Source organism: Amblyomma mixtum, chromosome 9, assembly GCF_055824585.1.
Source record: "Amblyomma mixtum isolate Tamu chromosome 9, ASM5582458v1, whole genome shotgun sequence".
In the NCBI taxonomy this organism is placed as follows: domain Eukaryota; kingdom Metazoa; phylum Arthropoda; class Arachnida; order Ixodida; family Ixodidae; genus Amblyomma; species Amblyomma mixtum.
In genome coordinates, this window is record NC_143020.1 from 55,569,649 (window position 1) to 55,586,668 (window position 17,020).

Below are 17,020 nucleotides of genomic sequence, written 5' to 3' on the forward strand. Positions count from 1 at the left end.
GAACGTGTAGATAGAGTTCCCGTGGCAAAAAGACGAGTTCAGATTCCTCTTCACTGCACCTTTAACGAATGTAAAAGAACAAAGTTGCTCTGAGTCGCCATCCAACAACTGTTCACAACCCTTCTGATTGCCTGGCCTCCTCTTCTCGTATATGTGCAGCCTACAAGTTTCCAAGCGTGACCTCCGCGAGTTCTCGCGCGAGGTTGGCCTGCGGGCCGAGAGCAATGCGCTGCGCCTGGCGGTCGACCGGGCGGTGGCCTTCCTCGACCGGGGCGAACTGCCCACGGGCTGGCAGGGCGACTCCCTCCTGCTGCTCCGCAGCGGCAGCGTGCCTCCTCCGCCATCTCGCTCAACGGCAGGCTCGACGGGCTCTGCGTCGCCCGCATCGTCTTCCGCGGATGCCGGCAGCAATTCCGCCTCCGCACCCGACGACGACGACGGGGGCCACGACTCGCAGTCTGACGTGAGTGGGGAGGGGCTGCGGGTGGATTTGATTTTGAGCTGCCTGTGCACTTTCCTTTTCAAACTACAGTCCAACCTTGTTATAACAAAGCGGTTTATAAAAAACAAAATTACAGATCACTGCGGCAACCCGCATTGGCAGAATGCGAAAGCATTGACACTTCCTCAGCACTTGTCACCTCTCTTTATCGTTTTATTTTTGCTTGTTAATTAACTTATCTACTGCATCAGCATAATTACCTTATGCTTTAATTAAAGATCAATTTATTTACTCCGGTTATACCTTCTTCTATCTCAGTCAACCATTTTGGTTTTTCAAATTTGCGCCTTCGTTGCTTTCCCGTTCACTTACTATATCCCTGTCCAGCCTATTCAACCGTCCAGTGGCTTTTTCTGATAATTAACTAATTAATCTATGTAAACTGAAATTTTTTGTTCAGTGTCACTGATCAAATACACTTCATTTAAACTTTATTTCACTCTTGGCTATTTTTTCACTATTGTGCCATCCACAGCTGTTTTCTCATCCACTCACTTTATCGATGTCAGTGCTATTTTGACATTTCTTCGACATTTTTCGCTCTAATTAATCAACCAAACATGCTATCGACGTTGTTTTTTTTTTTTCCCCGCAGCATCCTCACATCATCCTCTTTCGATTACAACCACCTGTTTGAAGCTATCTCTTCTGAGAACGTCACAACTGCTGTGGACACGTTTCAATGATATGATCCGCTGACTTAGCCTGGAAATGTTTCCCATTAATAATGGATGCTACGAAGGAATGCGATTCCCTTTGGAGGTTCTGTCAACACAGGCTACATCGAGATAATCGCTGGGCCCCTTCAGTTTTGTTATAACGACGTTCAACTGCATTGCCTTTGAGGATACTGCTTTCGTTGTACGACGTCTGGCTTAAAAACTGGTGGAACCATGAAAGATAGAGAACTTTCATGTGAACCCACTTTGTGTTAAGCACCACGCTGTGCGGCGACAAGAAGTGCATTGATGTAGATCCCTGAGTGAATATACTTCCAGAGGCTTTTTTGTTAACAGATAGTCACTTTTGTGTGAGTGGAGAGTGCTTCCGGTTTTGCTCAGCTAATGAGGTTGGGGTTGTGAATTATAGCTGCTTCAACCCATCTAATAACTCATTTACTTTAACCACTTTCAGAGCTGATATCATGCTCACTGCACTCGTGTTCACGTGCTCTGTTGATTGCATTAGTTGATAAGTGCAAGTGAAAACTGTGCAACATTACGCAAGGTCCTTTTGGTGGTTAGGCCTTGCATCTCATGTTACTCCGTGTGAATGGGAAGGCAGTATTGAAGATGATTATTTATGGGGAGAATATGTGTCATAGTAGCATACCCTGTGAATATCCTGTCAATTGCTTATGAGTGCTATCAACGGTAAACTTGCGGAGGTACGGTGAGGTTTATTAGGAGCCAAGGCTGCCGTCCAGTTTTTGCTTTCGATTCCTTTGAGAGTGGCAAAGTATTTCATGAAGTCAGAAAGATTCTTGACGATCTTCATAGTGAATAAATTGCGATTTTCTCATCAGATTGAGCAAAATCAAATACACGATATTGGATATTGTTCACCGGGTATTGTCTAAGGAAAACGTGTAGATTGCTGTCATTCAATGGTTTATACGACATATGATGCAGTTACCGTACATATACCTGAGTACAGTGTAGTTGTGACCACGGTTGTGACATCAAGTTGGTCTTTTTGGTGCGGTGGGTGCGGAGCAGTGAAAGAAATGATTCAGTTAGTATAACTCGAGGGTGACTTCGTCTTCTGTCATCAGTAAATAATAACTATGTTGTATTTGTACAAATACGGCATGTTAGTCACTATTTTGATCGAGGCGAAATTCTAGAGGCCCGTGTACTGTGCGATGTCAGTGCACGTCAAAGAACCCCGGGTGGTCGAAATTTCTGGAGCCCTCCACTACGGCGCGCTCCTCATAGCCTGAGTTGCTTTGGGATGTTAAACCCCCTATAAACCAAACTTTTTGAGTGTGTATTCTGGAGTAGGGGTTGCTTCAATCCCTTTCAAGTGTGGCTTTTTTTTTTTTGCAACTTGATAATGTCACCTAATTATGCCTTCATGTTGCTTGACCTGCAGGTGTCTGACGATGAGCCAAGTGAAGAGAAGGACCGTTTTGTGGCACAGCTGTACAAGTTCATGGATGAACGCGGTACGTGTTTTCCCTCTCACATTGTTCGCACTGTTTTAAGGGTCTTGAAAAGACAATTTTATTAATCTAGTCACAGTTATGTAATTTTCAGTGCACATGTATTTTTGTGCGCTGATTCTAAATATGCCATTTAACTTTATGTAAAACAATTCCTTGAGCACTTATGCAATTTTTATGCAAATATTTTGCGAAGGGTTCTCAAGAAAATTTGCTGCGAGAAACTCACTAAAATGTATGCCATTGCGTTCTCTTGACACCAAGGAATTCAATAAGGGTAAAATTATCAGCCTGGCTATGATACAACTTGATTTATAGGCTACTGAAGCCGCCACTTCAGAAACAGGAATATACACTTTTCTTGTCATTTCTGAAGCGCCAACTTCAAAACCCTATAACTTAAGTTTTATGATAGGCAGGAAGACAGTTTTACCCTTATTGCATTCCTTGGTGTCAAGAGAACCCAATGGCATAATATATCAGCAAGTTTCCCAGAAGAAATTTTTTTTCAAAGCTCTTCACAAAACACGTGCATAAATACAGTCGAACCCGGATATATCGAACCCGCATATTTCGAATTATTGGCTATATCGAACACACAGATTACCCCCTTGAAAATACTATGTAAAAGTATAGGACAGTTGCGTTGTATATCGAATTCCATTTTCGCCGGACATTGGATATATCGAACGCCGCGCCGCGCCGCGCCCCTGGAAGGTGCGCTTTCCCCAAAGACATTCCTGTCCGGTCCTCAGCCGCCTCAGCGGAGAACATTTCCGCAGTCAGCAGGCGCGGGGCCCTTTTTTTTTTTTTTGTTCCCCGTTTTTGCGCCCCACCGGCGCGAGCTTTCCCGCTCCTCCTCTCCTCCTGTACTGCCGGCGTGTGCTCCGTCAAGGTCATTGGAGATCAGCGAAGAGAGAGCGCCGCATGGAGACGCGCGGCGACCACGCTTCTTGGGGAAAGAGAGAGAGAGAAAACGGTCGCTCGTGGGCACATCGTGGGTCTGGGGAAAAGAGAGAGCTCAGAAAAAAAAAAAAAATGAATCCCAGAGCGCCGATCTTTCTCCCTGCTCTTTCTTTTCCCTCTGTCGTTCCTTCGCAGCCGCGTTGACTGCCGCTCGCATAGGCTTCGCTCTTATCGCTCCATCTGCGCCTCGCGTGTTTTTTTTTTGTGTGTGTGCCTGTGTTTCAACGCGCGACGTGAAGCAGGCCCCAGTAGCCAACTGTTTTGGCAAGGCAGGCCTTGAAGTGGCCGGAGATTAATGTCCGGAAGATTTAGATGACGATGAGTGCTTGGACGACGCGTTTCGCGACTTGTCCAATTTTCTCGGCGCCGTTCCGTCCGAAGTGACTGTTGAGGACTTTAACGCTGACAGCGAAGTTCAAGCGGTAGCTGGCGTTCAAGACGCCGACTCCAGCGACGACGAGGGCAACTGTGTTGTCGAAGAAACGCGTCCGTGCGCAGCCACTGAACTGGCGTCAGCGTTAGCCTGATTCGGCGCTGTTGCGGCGGAATGGAAGGCACTGTGCTCTCGCACCTGGACAGTCTCGAGAAGATCGAGGCCAGTGTTTTGAACTTCGTTTCCCAGGGGAAAAAGCAGCCCAAAATTAGTGATCTTTTTTTCCGCGAAATAAAGCGCTTTCACATTGCGCGCCCATACTATGTGATTCGCGGCTGTTCCAAACGGTAAGCCACAATTTGTTATGATCGGGAGTGCAGTTTTAGCCTATATCTGTATATCGAATTTTCGCTATATCGAACTATTTTCCGATCCCCTTCGAATTCGATATATCCGGGTTCGACTGTATCGCATAAGTGCTCAAGGAATTGTTTTACATGAAATTAAGTGAGATGTTTAGAATTGACACACAGAAATACATATTCACTGAAGATTTCTCAACTGTGACTTCATTCGTAATTTTTTTTTTTTTTTTCATTACCAGGCTCCTCCCTTAGCATTGTTCGCACTGTTTTATGGAGCAGTTCGCACGTGGCACGTCCGGGCAGTGGATAACCGGTCACAGAGTCCCAGCGTGTAATCACATGCTGCCTGTTTCTCCCCCGTACTGTACCATACAGGGACGCCCATCAACAAGGGCCCTGCCATGGGGGGCCGTGACCTGAACCTGTACCGGCTGTTCCGGGTGGTGGACAAACTGGGTGGCTGCAACCGGGTCACCAACCACAACCAGTGGAAGCAGGTCTACTCCCGACTGGGCCTGCCCACCCCGGCCACCCAGGCCAACGCAAATCACCTGCGGGGGGCCTACAAGAAGTGAGTCATCCTCGCCTTTTTCTTTCTCTCGTTGGCTAGTGCAGTGGATGGGATTGAAGGGAAGGGGCTTTACTGGCCTTTGACATTTTAAAGACGATGTGGACGTCAAAGAAGTAAAACCCCTGAAAAAGGCTTCGCTTGTGCAATGAAAAGCAAATGCTACACGGGTTTGGTGACACTTCAGCATAATGATTGCACATGGAAGCAGCCAGTTTACAGTACAGTCACTGACCGATGTTTTGGACTTTGCGGGACCCAAAAAATGGTTTGATTAGTCGAACAGTCCGAAAAATCTGTGAACTTAAAGAAGTAAACTTTTCTGCGATAAACCGGTTTTTCAAAATCGCGAAAATCGCCTCTCCCCTTGTTCTGCCTATAAGTGATAATATTAGACGCTATCTGAGTCATAGCCCTTTCTTCATGTCTGCACCCTATCACATCATGATACCATATAGTGCGACGTGGCCATGGTCATGGCACGAATGAATGTACTCGCTGCGCGAAGCAAGAACAGTGAATTTGCATGGGGTAATGACTTTCGCGAAGACCAAGAGGTAACCCACAGGAAAACGTGAGCAGAAACGCGCCTCCGAATGCAGTTCCCTCCCTCCCCCCGTCTACCGTGTTTGCTGCCCCGCACCACGGGGTGCGTCGTCTAAGCCGCGGTGGATGCAGCAGCTGTTCCGCTGTACCGTTTTCAATGTGATTGCGCGCCCTTTGTAGGCCATCTCGATGGCGATGGAGAGCATCTCATTATCTCGAATGGCAATCATGGAGAACAAATAGCCAAGCCTATACAAGCCAGTCCAATTGTGCCTGCCAAGCCAATTTGGTTTAAATCCAAGATGGAGCATTTCACAGTGGCGGCAAATGGTTTGGTAGTGACAGCGATGCCCGCTCATGTCTATATTAGGCCGAAATTACAAACTTTCAGTTGAAAAACGATCACCACAATATTGTTGGCGTCTATTTTAGTCCAAAAATTCGAACTTATAGACTGCAAAGTCCTAAATATCGGTTGTGAAAATATACACGTTCCTAGCAGGTGTGCGACGGTTCCTCAGCAAAGTCCGAAATATGGCGCTAGTCCGAATTATTGGAGTCCAAAATATCAGTTGGCTACTGTAGTCATGTGATGCATTTGTGAGGTCACACGGTGGCAGTTGCATACACGTAGGGAAGCATGATGGAAGCACGTTGAACGTCCAGCGATCTCTTGGAAGTCTGGACTCCCTGCGCATCCCGGAGTCGCGGAACCCTAACCGCGTGTGGGTGGTTTTCCTCCTCCCTGCCCAGGTACCTGCAGAGCTTTGAGGACTTCTACCGCAAGCTGGGCTGCACCATGTCCAACCCCCAGTCGGGGAGGGTGCGCCACCGGTCGGACCGCATCATGACCCGCAACCAGGACCGGGGGCTCACCCTGTTCGGCCGCAAGGACAAGGAGGTGGGCCACTTGAAGCTTTGTTTGGGCAGTCGCTATGGAAGCGGAGTGCAAAGGTTCAGTCCTGCAAACACTGTGGTACAGTTCATCGTGTGTCCTTAATGGACATGAATGTGTGGATAACAGCAACTTTTCTTGGCAATGTAGCCAAAGCTGTAGAGCCGAAACAAGCCTCCTTTTCCTGTGCAGCACGAGATGGTCTCCAATTGTAGTTGGTGGTTTTGTCTTGATACATACTTCTTTTTCTTTGAAACTAAGTCTGCAAAAGCGCGCATAAATTTCGTGTACATGTCCTTAAAAACTCTACAAAGATCTTAACGCACCATATGTACCTTATATTGCCACCTGTACATCGATCTCCCTACTTGCACTTCTCGCTGACTAAAAAAGAAGGCGCATGACCCCTCTCCCATGCCACCCCATGTTATGTAGTTCCTTGCACGGTGTCATGACCGCGCATGTGCAGCTTGAAGCAATAAACACACAGAACGGTACAATTGCAAAGGCAGCCATCGGAGGCAATTGGGGATAAAAGATGATAAAACGGTGCTCTCGCATGTAGCCCGGCTGTCTAGTGGCAAACCGAACATCAAATGGTTTGGTAGTTTCAGATTGCGGTGTGTGCCGGAGCAGAAGTTTTCTCTCGCAATTGTTTATCCAGGCAAACTGCAGGCTAACGGCCTGCAGTTCGTCCTCATACCGCTCACATGTATTGGTGTTGCGTACAGCAACGCAGCTACATCAGTTTTGCCAAACCTACATGCCGTGTGCACACTTGCATGCGTGCCGGGGCTCTGGTGAAGCAGGGATCGTGAAATGTGCGAGTAAAAGTTCTTTTTGTATGAACAAACCCGGGTAATAAATCAGGGGTGCGCAAGTTACGCGAGGGCTCAAATTGCTGGAGTAAATGCGGTACGTTGGTTGGAGAGTTGTGCCAAAAAACATTTTCTTTGATTACAACAAATCATTTTGAGGTGTCTGGTGACAGAGCTCAGCCACTTCAGAGCGAGCAGCATGCCAGGTGGCCATTCTGCGGCCGAACTATCGGCGGAATGACGCAGCTAGTGGAAGCTCCGCCCTTATCCTTTCCCCCCCCCCTTCCCTCTCTCTGCTTTGTCCTCAGCAGAAGAAGAAAGAGGAGAAGGCCAAAGAGAAGGAGGAGGAGAAGGAGAGCAGAGAGGAGGAGAAGAAGGCCAAGGAGAAGCCGGCCGCAGCCGCAACTCCCCCGGTCGTGGTGAAAGAGGAGCCGCCCCCCGAGAAGCCCAGGCCGTCCCGGACGTCCAGGGCCAAGCAGGACGAGGACAGCGCCACACCGACCCCGTCTCCAGCCGCCAAGCCGTCGGCGACTGCGGCCACGGCTAGCCAGGAGGATGTCAAGGTCGGTGGGAGGGCACTGCTGCAATGGCCCCGGCACCACGGGTGATTGGCCCGATATTGGAAATACGCCGCCGCGGTGGCTCAGTGGTTATGGTGCTCAGCTGCTGACCCGAAAGACGCGGGTTCGATCCCGGCCGCAGCGGTTGAATTTCTTTGGAGGAGAAATTCTAGAGGCCCGTGTACTGTGCGATGTCAGTGCACGTTAAAGGACCCCAGGTGGTCGCAATTTCCGGAGCCCTCCACTACGGCGTCCCCCATAGCCTTAATCGCTTTGGGGCGTTAAACCCCATAAACCAAACCAAACCATTATTGGTAACGTATTGGCAAAAGCCGGCCCTACAAAGGACCACAGTGAAACCATCCATTGCCAATATTGGGCCAACTACCTGTGTTGCTTGGGTATGTATGAGTTGAGGTGGCCGGAAGTAGTGCATGGTTACTGGGTGGGAATTTGGGAAAGCGAGTGGCCTACTGGGGGAGCATGCAGCATGACAGTAGTACTGCACTTGCTTAGTAAACGTGCATCCCAAAGTAACGCAGTCGAACCTCATTATAATGAAACTGTTTATAATGAAATAATGGATATAACGAAGGAGTGGCGATTTCCCTTGGAAGCTTGGTCAGCACGGGCTATAACGAAGCTGCGGCTATTGTGAAGTAATCGCTGGGCCCTTTCAACTTCATTGTAACGAGGTTCAGCTGTGTAGGTATTTATTTTTTTGTAGATAGTAGGTCCATTATGCAATTAAATATGGTTCTAAGCTTGTTAGGAAAAAAAAGAAATGCGTACAAGGCCTGCTGAAGCCACATAGGGCTTGTATGTCACGGTCTGGGTTTGCACGCACCACATGTGCAAGCAGTACAGTGTGTGAATATCATGTGACATGAAATGTGGATGGTGATGCAGGCGATGTCTTCATATTGGAAAGTTTGAGGCTGGGCTATGGGTGTGCATATAGAAATGATTACAACACACAATCCATTGTAGGGTAGGAGAGCATAGACTTTTGATAAGGATGTTGACAAGAGGCGTTGGATAACAGGAACAGAGGTGATGCACATGATTGGCATGGGGATTTTAGTGTGTGGCTTATGGCTAAAGATGTCCACGTAGCATTTCGATGCAGGCAAAATGCGAGATATCCGTGTACTATGCGATGCCGGTGTCAGAACCCCAGGCGATCAGAAAAGATTGTAACTGTGTGGGACATTTCCATTGCTCGCAGTTTTGAGTGTATGAACCAGGAATGTATTAACAAGGTTCTGCTGTACACATGCATATCTGAGTTGTCAACGTTGCATGTTTAAAAGAAATGAACACCAGAAATCATATCTCACAAGAAGCAGTTGATAACAGAGCATGGAACGCAGTAGGCATAACTTTTGGGCCATTTATTCACATTTGGCTTGTATCTTCAATATATGGGGGAGTAAAGGTAGGCTCTTGCCGAAAGTTCAGTGTTGATATATCATCACACCCCCCCCCCCCCCCCCCTTCTCATTCGCTGTATTCATTTGTGACACGAAACAGGTGCGAACCAGGGAGGACAGCCGTCGCGAGAAGCACGACAGTCCCGACAAACGCGACAGCAAGGTGGCGGCCGCGGCAGCCCCAACTCCTCCGCCATGCAAGAGCAACATCGAAGCCACCACCAGCGACTGTGCAGATGTGGAACCTTCGAGCTCAAAGGAGCCGGCCGTCGTCTCGACACCGCCCCCGGCTGCGGAGAAGTCACGCTCATCATCCAAGGCTGCCACTTCTAAGGACTCCAAGGACTCCAAGGATGGGGAGACAACTCCGACGACCACCCCAAAGCGACAGGTAGTGTGCTGCTTGTGGTGGTCGTGCATTTTTCGGTTTCAGCCTCAGTTTGCTGTCCGGGTTTTGGAGAAATTTCATCCGCTTACCCTCGTTATGATCAGGGATCAACAGTAGCTGGTTTTAGAATACAATGATAATGCCATGCCTGATTGCCGCTGGCAATGAACAAACTCGAATAGCTGCAGTAGCCTATGAACAACTAGAGCACTTGAGTTGCTAAGGGAAAGTGTCCTCGGCATCGATGTTTCGGATAGGGCCTGGGACTCTTTTCCTTGCCCCAGGTGGTCTTTACTGGTGGGTGGAGTCTAGGTAGAGTGGCATTAGGGTGGCCGCTCCTGAGCCAGCAGCTTTTTACATGCACATACAGTTGTCTATCTTTTTACATGTAGATGGACGCCGCCGACGCAGATACCTTGGGAAGTAGATTATACAGCCGGTGCTGTAAAGTATGTTGTGCTCCCTTTCAGTCCACTTAGAGTGGTGTAGTGGGTGTGGTTATGGGCCGCAAGGTGTTTTTTTTTGGTTTTTGAGTTGAATCCTGCGTGGTGGTGCAGGCGAAATGCTGAAACAGTTGTGTGCCGAGATCTTTGCACTCCATATAAGCCTATTGTGAAAAATGATAAACTTTTGCTTGTACCATTGAGGAGAGTTATTTCCAGACAAAACAGTGGTGTTTACAAATTGGAGAATAAAGGATGCTACTTCGCTGTAGCATTCTATCTGCAGCCCATTATGTATCATCGGTGTGCGCAAGTTTTATCGGGGAGCTTTTCCTGAGCCCCTATTTGAACAAAAAGGGTATAAACGGCTGTTGAATGCGTCCGAATAGGCGATATGCGTAAGCTAGTTGCTTTCCAGAAGTTCTCACAGCCCCAGTAAAAGAAACGATAATAGCAACAAAGTGTTTTTTTAAGAATGATGTTTGCAAGGTTTTTCCTCTTCCCCTCCTCTTTCTGCAGCCAAAAAAGGCCAAAGTAGAAGACCAGGCTGACAAGGACAAGATTGACGATACGAAGTACGTAGCTTTGAAGTTCTTTTCCCCTGCAGAAATCTACGTACGCATGCAGGAGAGTCTGTGGATAATTTCTTGCATCTTGGGCTTTAGCGCATTAGCAGTGCATACGTGGTGTGTTCTGTTTACTTTACCCTAGGGGCCTCCTTTTTTTTTCTTCTAGAAACCCAGTTGTCTAAACGGCTAGAAAGTGGCATCGTTTCATTCCCAGAGTCATATGACTGCAGTTTTACCATTCGTATGCCTGCGAGGCATGCTCACGGCTGGTGCCTTGCAAAGGTGAAAGGCTCCCTTATAACTTGAATTTCGTCTGTTCGATCAAGTTTTTAACCTCAATTGCAGTTTGAATGAGGATGTTCCGCTGTACACATTGTTTGGTGGCTTAGGTATTGGTGGCGAGCGCAAACGAGGTCCTCGGATCTTGACGCCGCGACATTGGCTCTATGGGCCATGTCTTAAGGCCGGGATGCATGCGACGTTTTTTTTGACGACATTCGCGCGGCAGAAAATGTCGTGGCGGCGCGATGCCCGGCTGGAGATACATGGAGCGTTGAAGCGGCGGCGCGCTGCCGCGTATCCCTTGACGCGAAAGCAAATGTGATCAACAAGTGGCAAACACCACTGTGCAAGGAGGTCTGTGTGAACAGCGACACTGACCATTCTGTTAAAATCAGGAAAGTCACTTTGACAACATTGTACAAATTCACGCGCGCTTAAGCATCTATACAGATTTGCGTGCTCGAATGCATGCCGTCGCGTACCTTTGGACGCCCGCTCAGCCGCGGACACCAGCGGCTGCGGTTTTCTTCTGCACATTCGCTTCAGGGAGGGAGCGCAGGCATTCCGATCCAAGATTCGGCCGTGTTCTCCAAAAAAAGCGACATTTCAAGTCTGATGAAGCGTTTATTTTCACGACAATAACATTTCCGTGCCAAAACACGGCGCAGCTCGACGGCCATGGCGGCCATGTTGGCGGCAGCAGGGAGAGGGCCGGAAGAGCGGGCTTGCTGCGCTGCTATTGGCTCGCTTCAGCCGCCGCTTCCGGTCTCACCGGACGCCGCGCGTCAAAATCTAGCCGGTCCTGATCGGCGGCGGCGGGCGTTTTTCTCGACGCCGGCCGCCAAAACTGCGCCGTCGGGCGAAAATCGACGACTCGCCGCGGTAAAAACGCTCCATGTATTCCGGCCTTTAGTGCCGCGAAGAAGTCCAAATAATCGAGCGTGTCCGAAAAATCGGGGGGTCCGAGTTTCCGGTCGGAGACTCACAGGGTTGCTTGGTTGCTGCTGCAGGGCAGGCAGTGCCCCGTCCGAGCCCGAGCCGAAGCCGAAGCCGGCACCCCAGCCGCCGCGCTCCGAGAGTGCTGGCGGCAGCGGGGAGCCGACGCGGCGCTGCTCGCTGGACATGAGCATCGACGTGGGCGACCGAGTGAAGGTGAAGTACGGGCGTGCCCGCCAGCTCAAAATCTACGAGGCTAAAGTGCTTCGCATCGAGGAGGAGAGCAGCGAGAAGAAGGAGAAGAGGTTCTTTGTCCACTACACGGGCTGGAACATGAGGCGAGTGGCCGCTTGGGCTGTGTGCTATGAAATACCACATGTACACCCGGCCAAATCTTTAAGGGGGGACCCTGGTCTTGAAAAGAAAATTTTATTGATCTAGATATAGTAATGAAATTTTCAGGCCACATGTATTTTTGTGCACTGATTGTAGATATGTCATTTAATTTCATGTAAAACAATTCCTTGAGCACTTGTGCAACCTTTATGCAAGTATTTTGGGAAAAGTTTTGCAGAAAATTTGCTGCTAGAAACTCGCTGATATGCATGCCATTGGGTTCTCTTGACACCAGGGAATACAATAAGGGTAAAGTTATCATCCTGGCTATCACAGAACTTGAGTTATAGAGTTTTGAAGTTGTCGCTTCAGAAATGAGAAGAAAAGTGCGTATTCCTGTTTGTGAAGTGGCAGCTTCAGTACCCTGTAACTCAAGTTCTATGATAGCCAGGATGATAATTTTACCCTTATTGCATTCCTTGGTGTCAAGAGAGCCCAATGGCATGCATTTCAGCAAGTTTCCTGGAGCAAATTTTCTGATATGCTCTCTCCAAAAGACTTTCATAAAAATTGCACAAGTGCTCAAGGAATTGTTTTACACAAAATTAAATGACATATCTAAAATCAGCACACAAAAATACATGTGGCCTGAAAATTTCATTACTATATCTAGATCAATAAAATTTTCTTTTCAAGACCAGGGACCCCCCTTCCCCCACTGGTCTTGAAAAGAAAATTTTATTAATTTAGTCATAGTAATGAAATTTTCAGGCCACATGTATTTTTGTGTGCTGATTTTAGATATGTCATTTAATTTTGTGTAAAACGATTCCTTGAGCACTTGTGCAATTTTTATGCAAGTATTTTGGGAAAAGTTCTGCAGAAAATTTGCTGCAGGAAACTCGCTGAAATGCATGCCATTGGGTTCTCTTGACACCAAGGAATGCAATAAGGGTAAAGTTATCATCCTGGCTATCATAGAACTTGAGTTATAGGGTACTGAAGCTGCCACTTCTGAAACAGGAATACACATTTTCCTTCTCATTTCTGAAGCGACACCTTCAAAACTCTATAACTTAAGTTCTATGATAGGCAGGAAGACAATTCCACCCTTATTGTATTCCTTGGTGTCAGGAGAACCCAATGGCATACATTTCAGCGAGTTTCCTGCAGCAAATTTTCTTCAAAACTCTCCACAAAATACTAGCATAAAAATTGCATAAGTGCTCAAGGAATTGTTTTACATGAAATTAAATGACATATTTAGAATCAGCACACAAAAATACATATGCCCTGAAGATTTCGTAACTGTGACTTCATTAATAAAAATTTTTTTTTCAAGACCAGGTTCCCCCCCCTTAACTGGCTCAGGTGTTGCATCGATAAATGCGCCTTGCAAAAGGTTCTTTTTGGCTACACCGCTGGCGTTTCATGCTGCAATTTGATGCGTGAGGTGGCATTTGGGGGGGTCTTTTTTTTTTCAACTGATATTCGAGTGGAGTGCTTGCCTGCTTGAAAACAAAAATTATTAGAAATCCGAATCGTTTGCATCTACAAAAAGCCGAAACAAGCGGAATACGCCGCAATGGTTCTGGTCCATATGGCCTCCTCCTCTGGGTAAACTACCGTATTTATTCGAATCTAGGCCGATAGTTTTTTCAAAAAAACGAGATGTAGAACTCTTATGTCGGCTTAGATTTGAGGATTTCGTTTCGAGGTTTCGTATTCGTAAAATACGAATAATGTGGCGCCCCCACAAAACGCCAACGAAAGACAGCACTGTAGCCGTTGCTATCCGTAGCCGTTGCTATCCGTAGCCGATACTGATCAAAGCACACATGAGCACTGGCTGCCATTTTGGCCTTGTTCTGTTCTCGTGCGGTGGCGTGAGCACATTCGCAGCAGTGAAGTTTTCGTGCGTGGTTTTTATCACCAACACCATGGCACCAAACAGGCGGTGCCATTATAGTGCCGCCTTCAGGCGGAAAGTTATACTCGCTGCAGAGCAGTCGTCAAATCTTCAAGCCGGGCGGGACTTCGGCGGCTGATCCCGGGCTGGCGTTGCATATGTCTCCTCGCCCAAACGCCAGCCCGGGATCAGCCTGAGCGGGTTCCTGGCAATAAATGTCGTTTGCGTGCTGTACCTCTTGTTCGCAGTTCTTTTTTCGGCCGGCCTACAATCGAGGTAAGTTTTTTTTTTTTCTGTGCCCTTCAACTTTCGGGTCTCGGCTTAGAATCGTGGCCGGCCTAGATTCGAGTAAATACGGTACCACTCCTTTCATGGCAGACAAGTTGTTTACCCAGAGTGAGCGCAAATGCACCACCAGAACCATTGCTGCATATTCCGCTTGTTTCGGCTCTTCGTAGTGGCAACTTCGTACTGACGACTTTGATGATCTAAGCACGCAAGTACTCCACTCAAACATTACATGAACAAAAATAAACCATGAAAGGCCATCTCACGCGTCAAATTACAGCATGGATATGCCACTGGTATAGACGAAAAGAACCTTTTCCAAGCTGCATTTAGCTATGCAACACCCGTGCCAGTTAAAGATTTGGCCGGGTGTACTACTCGTGTAATGAACCCACTATTCTTTTTTCCCCTGAGAAGTTGATATCAATTTGTCGAGAAGGCTCCACATGGGGGCAGAAAAGGTTTCGATGGAATTTTTTTTGCGCTGGCCAGTTGTGCCAAGATAAAGCGAACATGCTGAATGCCGGTCCTGAAGGTCAGGCGCGCATTTTTTTGTGCAAGGTTAAATAAAAAGTAAATTCTCAGGAACCAAAGGGGGGGTTGAGTGGGTTCATTACACAAGTAAATACAGTAGCCGACGGGTAATTCGGACTCCAATAATTCGGACTTGTAGGATATTTCGGACTTCAGTGATGCACCGTCAGTCACCCCATAGAAGTGCATACATATTCGCGACGGATATTTCGGACTTTGAAAGTCCGAAAGTTCGATTTTTCGGACTAATTTCGGTGGCCTGCAGGCCAAAATCTGCCATCTTATTGGCTTTTCGCCGACGCAACAGGCGCCATCTTGGATTGAGGTGGATTGGCTCAGCAGTTGGATTGGCTTGACATGGTTTCGGTGCCCCATTTTTGCCAGTAGAGGTCCCTGCAATCTCTGCCGCTTCGAGGTGGCAGTCGGATTGTCATCGCCGTCAACCTGCTTTTGTCGGCAACGCCGACGCGGGCAGCTATCGCTTTGTGCTTTGTCTCATACGTTCGCCATTCGCCGTGTTGTCACATGAGTTTCTCCGACCGCGTCTACCGAGTGGCGCTCCGTCAATCCTTTGGCCGTTTTGTGATTGCATCCAGCGGTTCCACCGCTCTGAACGAAAAGTGCTTCGTTTTTGCGTGTTTTGCGTGAAAAAGGCAGCGATCATTAAGCTAGTGCTGAGTGGGCGAATGCAAGCTGACGTGGCCAAGGGGTTCGCACTGTCGAAGCAAACGATTTCGGATTACATGAAAAATAAGGAGATTTTTTCCGCCTTTGAGGCGTCCCACAGCAGCAGCCAGAAGAACGACGGGAAAGGCGACCACCCCGAATTGGAGAAGGCCTTGCTACTCTGGCTTAAAGCTGCTTTAGCGAAAAACCTTCCAGTGTCAGGCGACACGTTGAAGGAAAAGGCAGGGACCCTGGCCGTGAAAATGAGGATTGAAAAATTCAAGTTCACGGACGGATGGTTCCGCGGTTTTAAGAAGATGTGCGGGGAGAGCGGAGCCGCCAACCCAGCCACGGTAGCTGACTACCGTCAGACGAAGTTGAAGCCTTTGTTGAGCCAGTACAGCCCGGAGGACACCTTCAACTGTGACGGGACCGGCCTCTTTTTCAAGATGTTGCCTGACCGCACCCTCTCTTTTTCGGGTGACTCCTGTTCAGGGGGCCGCCACAGCAAGGAAAGGATTACAGTTATGGTAGGTGCAAGTGCCACTGGCACTGAGAAGCTGCCACTTCTTGTGATAGGCAAGTCCAAGAATCCTAGGTGTTTTAAGGGTGCGAAGAACTTTCCCGTGCTGTACTGCAGCAACTCCAAGGCATGGATCACTCATGCATTGTTTGAAGATTACGTGCGTCGACTCAACCGAAGTTTCGAGCGGCAGGGGCGACAAGTTATTATTTTTGTTGATAACTGCGCGGCTCACGCATGGCACCATCGACAACCTGAAAGCCATTTGGCTCGAATACCTGCCGCCAAACACCACCAGCGTGCTCCAGCCAATGGACCAGGGGGTGATCAAAAACCTTAAGGTGCATTATCGGACCCGTCTTCTGCGGCGCACAGTCCGTTGTTTTGACAATGGGAAAAAGTACGCCACGGATCTTTTTGCGGCGGTTAGCATGCTGGCTGACGCGTGGAAGGCAGTCAGAGCGGAAACAATTGCCAGTTGCTTTAGGCATGCTGGATTCTCCGCCGATGAAGTCGATGTCGTAGAAGACTGCAACGATTCTGAGGATTTGACTGCAGACAGTGGTGAAGACCTCATCGTTGACCTTCGCGGGAACGGAATGGACATTCCAACGGGCTCCACGTTTCGCGAGTTTGTTGAAGTGGACGATGGCCTCGATATGTGTGCGGACCTCACGGACGACGAACTTGTAAGCCAGGCTCTTCAACCTGAAGACGAGTCGGACTCCGACGACGACTCGGGCGGCCAACCACAGCCATCGGTTGCACAAATCACAAACGCCGTGCACTTGCTGTCTAGCGTGTACAGCGAAACCACAGCTTTGGCGCAAATACAAGTGCAAATCGTCGCCCGCAAAAGAAATTTGCCGCAAGGTAAAATCAGCGACTTTTTTAAAGGGGGACACTGGTCTTGAAAAGAAAATTTTATTAATTTAGTCATAGTTATGAAATTTTCA

At 48.2% G+C, this 17,020-nt stretch overlaps 1 protein-coding gene across 3 annotated transcripts in view; it reads left to right on the forward strand.

The window, feature by feature from the left end:
- The window catches only part of LOC149329106 (uncharacterized), a 62,643-nt gene that overhangs the window by 30,198 nt on the left and 15,425 nt on the right, over positions 1–17,020 (forward strand). Inside the window, exons 8-15 of one of the 3 annotated variants that reach the window (XM_089560106.1) lie at positions 160–463; positions 2,597–2,669; positions 4,746–4,941; positions 6,238–6,385; positions 7,506–7,760; positions 9,291–9,581; positions 10,541–10,596; positions 11,883–12,146. In XM_089560106.1, the coding sequence (XP_089416232.1) occupies positions 160–463; positions 2,597–2,669; positions 4,746–4,941; positions 6,238–6,385; positions 7,506–7,760; positions 9,291–9,581; positions 10,541–10,596; positions 11,883–12,146 (1,587 nt within the window). The remainder of the gene's footprint in view (positions 1–159; positions 464–2,596; positions 2,670–4,745; positions 4,942–6,237; positions 6,386–7,505; positions 7,761–9,290; positions 9,582–10,540; positions 10,597–11,882; positions 12,147–17,020) is intronic. The other 2 variants (XM_089560107.1, XM_089560109.1) reach the window with 2 other exon arrangements.